The sequence below is a fragment of the Protobothrops mucrosquamatus genome, unplaced genomic scaffold (genome assembly GCF_001527695.2).
Source record: "Protobothrops mucrosquamatus isolate PMUCROS unplaced genomic scaffold, P.Mucros_1.0 scaffold3321, whole genome shotgun sequence".
NCBI lineage: Eukaryota > Metazoa > Chordata > Lepidosauria > Squamata > Viperidae > Protobothrops > Protobothrops mucrosquamatus.
Window position 1 is genome coordinate 9,082 of NW_015389311.1, and position 3,577 is coordinate 12,658.

Consider the following 3,577-nt stretch of genomic DNA (forward strand, 5'->3'; position numbering starts at 1 on the left):
GAACTCACCATCTCCTGGTGATTGGCCCAAAGTCACCCAGATGGCTTTCATGCCTGAGGTGGGACTAGAACTCACAGTCTCCTGGTGATTGGCCCAAAGTCACCCACATAGCTTTCATGCTTAAGGCGGGACTAGAACTCACCATCTCCTGGTGATTGGCCCAAAGTCACCCAGATGGCTTTCATGCTTAAGGCGGGACTAGAACTCACCATCTCCTGGTGATTGGCCCAAAGTCACCCTGACGGCTTTCATGCTTGAGGCGGGACTAGAACTTACCATCTCCTGGTGATTGGCCCAAAGTCACCCAGATGGCTTTCATGCCTCAGGCGGGACTAGAACTCACCATCTCCTGGTGATTGGCCCAAAGTCACCCAGCCAGCTTTTATGTCTAAGGCGGAACTAGAACTCCCAGGTTCCCAGTTTCTAACCCAATGCCTGAATCATTACACCTGATTCTCTTGACCTCTAGAGCAATAGCACTGAGACTTATATACCGCCCTACAGTGCTTTACAGCCCTCTCTGAGCAGTTTACAGAGTCAGCGTTTTACTCCTCAACAATCAGGGTCCTCCTTTTACCGACCTGGGAAGGACAGAAGGCTGAGTCAACTTTGAGCCCGTCAGGATCGAATTCCTGGCAGTGGGCAGAGTTAGCCTGCAATACCGCATTCTAACCACCGCGCCACCATGGTTCTTCCTGATATTTGCCACTCATGAGTTTCTCTTTATGGAACCTGTACTTACCTATCTAGAATTGTTTTTAAAATAATAGATGGGCTAGTTTCAATGAGGAATAACGACTCCCTGCACTGAAGTGAGGTTAAAAAAAAAATACGTATTTCCTTGTGATTCAAAAAAAAAAGAACTTAAAGCAAGCAGGGCAGGAATTGTGACAGATACCTTTTGCTGCTACCACCAGTTGGTGGATGGGCTCGCGCATCGTAGCCGATAACCACGCCTCTTTGTTTCAGGTGCCTGATGTTCTTTTTAAGATAGCTACAAAATCCCTACAAGCAGAACAAAACAGATGGTTTTAGCAGTTTTATTAAGCTGTCTTAGTTGTGGCACACCTTCCCTAGACGACCCATTGGAAGGAGAATAGAATAGAATAGAGAATAGAGAATAGAGAATGGGAATAGAATAGAATAGAATAGAGAATGGGAATAGAATAGAATAGAATAGAATAGAATAGGTATTGGAATATAGAATAAAATAGAGAAGGAATAGAATAGAATAGAATAGAATAGAATAGAATAGAGAATGGGAATAGAACAGAACAGAACAGAACAGAACAGAATAGAATAGGTATTGGAATATAGAATAGAAAAGAGAATGGGAATAGAATGGGAATAGAATAGAATAGAATAGAATAGAGCAGTGGTGGCGAACCTATGGCATGGGTGCCAGAGGCGGCACTCAGAGCCCTCTCTGTGGGCATGCGCACCCTCGCCCCAGTCCTAGGCCTTCAGCTGGGTTTTATAAAACCTTTTCGCTTTAGGCCTCCGCCGCCTTGTGCAAAAAAAAAAAAAAAGGTTCAATCAATCAGTCAATTTCAACTTCTCGCGGGAAAAAAAAAGATCTTGCAAAGTTGGAATTGATTGATTGAACTTTTTAGTCCCACTCAGTCTGCCGTTACCACCGCGGCCACGCCCACCCAATGGGCCACCCCCACCCCAATGGGCCACCCCCACCCAATGGGCCACACCCACCCGGCACCTGACGATGCGTAAGTGGATTTTGGGTTGCAGTTTGGGCACTCGGTATCTAAAAGGTTCGCCATCACTGGAATAGAGAATGGGAATAGAATAGAATAGAATAGAATAGAATAGAATAGAATAGAATAGAGAATAGGAATAGAATAGAGTAAAATAGAATGGGAATAGAATAGAATAGAGAATGGGAATAGAACAGAGAATAGAATAGAATAGAATAGAATAGAATAGAATAGAATAGAATAGAATAGAATAGAATAGAGAATGGGAATAGAATAGAGAATAGAATAATATAGGAATAGAATGGGAATAGAATAGAATGGGAGTAGAATAGAATGGGAATAGAATAGACTAGAGTAGAGTAGAGTAGAGTAGAGTAGAGTAGAGTAGAGTAGAGTATAGAGTAGAGTAGAGTAGAGTAGGATAGGATAAGATAGGATAGGAGAAAGCTGGTCATTTGCATTCTTTTAGAGAGTTGTTGAGGCCACTGAGAGGTTTATTTACATCCTCACCATCCTCACAGGTGACCCTGCACAACATAGTCCTTCCAATGGTCCCAAGAAGGCATCCATACCCATTTGCACCACTCAGATGACCCTGAGGACACAGTTAACCTCCAAGTGGCCTCAACAACTCTCTAAAAAGATGCAAACGACCAGCTGTCTGCAAGGAATATAAATCCTTCTACTCCCCACCATCCAGTCAGAGCTGAAGAAACTTCTTGGGTGAGAAGCAAAACATCTTCAAAGAAAAGCAAGAAAGTCCAGTTGAAAAAGCACCACCGAGGACACAGATAAACCTCCCAGTGGCCTCAATGACTCTCTGAAAGGAGGCAAATGACCAGCTGTCTGCAAGGAGTATAAATCCTCCCATTCCCCACCATCTAGTCAGAGCCGAAGAAGCTTCTGGGATGAGAAGTGAAACATCTTCAAAGAAAAAACAAGATTAAATCCAGTTGCCTCCTGAAAAAAACAACAACTTTGGGACAACCGAGGCCTGGAGGACCAAGAATCTCTACAGACATTAATTAAGCACACAGAGCTCAATCTGATACCTGTGAAGTCTGAATAATAGTCAGGTCATTCATCTGTGAGGTTCCGGGTCCCATAGCCGCTCGTAGTCCTGCTGTGCCAAATTCCATCCGGGAGCCGAAACATTTTAATAATTCTTCCGTGTTTCCCTTGGCAATCAGCTGCTTCACTATTTCCAAAGTTTTAGGATTCTGCAAAATAAGACAATCTTGGGTTTAGTCGTGGTCTTTCGTTGCACCCGCGTCTGCTGAGCGGCAGGAAAATGGTTCACGTCGCAACACCAAGATAAAAACATACTTATATGTGGTTAATGTGTACACAGAGAGTCCCCAACTTACAACCATGTCTGTTGCTAAGTGAGACTTGTGTTAAGGGGCATTTTGCCCCCTTTTAACACCTTTCTTGCCCAGTGACTCACGGCCGTTGCTAAATGAATCACACGGACGTTAAGCGAATCTGGCTTCTCCACGGGGAAGTCAGAAGGTCACAAAAGCGGATCACGTGAGGCCGGGGACACTGCAACCGTCGTAAATATGAGTCGGTTGCCCAGTGTCTGGATTTTTTGATCACGTGACCCTGGGGATGCTGCAACGGTCGTAAGTGTGAAAAACGGTCGTGCTATTTTCCGTGCCTTGGTAACTTTGAGAGGTGGCTAAATGAACTGCTGTTAGTCGAGGACTACCTGTGTAACACTGAAAAACATAGAAAAGTAGTAGTAGTAGTAGTAGTAGTAGTAGTAGTAATAATAATAATAATAATAATAATAATAATAATAATAATAATAATAATAATAATAATAATAATAATAATAATAATAATAATAATAATAATAATAA

The 3,577-nt window shown here is 42.9% G+C and overlaps 1 protein-coding gene across 1 annotated transcript in view; it reads right to left on the reverse strand.

The window, feature by feature from the left end:
• The window catches only part of LOC107297471 (phosphoglucomutase-2), a gene marked incomplete at its 3' end in the record, with an annotated part of 21,066 nt that overhangs the window by 8,832 nt on the left and 8,657 nt on the right, over positions 1–3,577 (reverse strand). Inside the window, exons 2-3 of the mRNA XM_015826836.2 lie at positions 2,765–2,932; positions 899–1,005 (exon numbers count right to left, since the gene is read on the reverse strand). Of these exons, the coding sequence (XP_015682322.2) occupies positions 899–1,005; positions 2,765–2,932 (275 nt within the window). The remainder of the gene's footprint in view (positions 1–898; positions 1,006–2,764; positions 2,933–3,577) is intronic.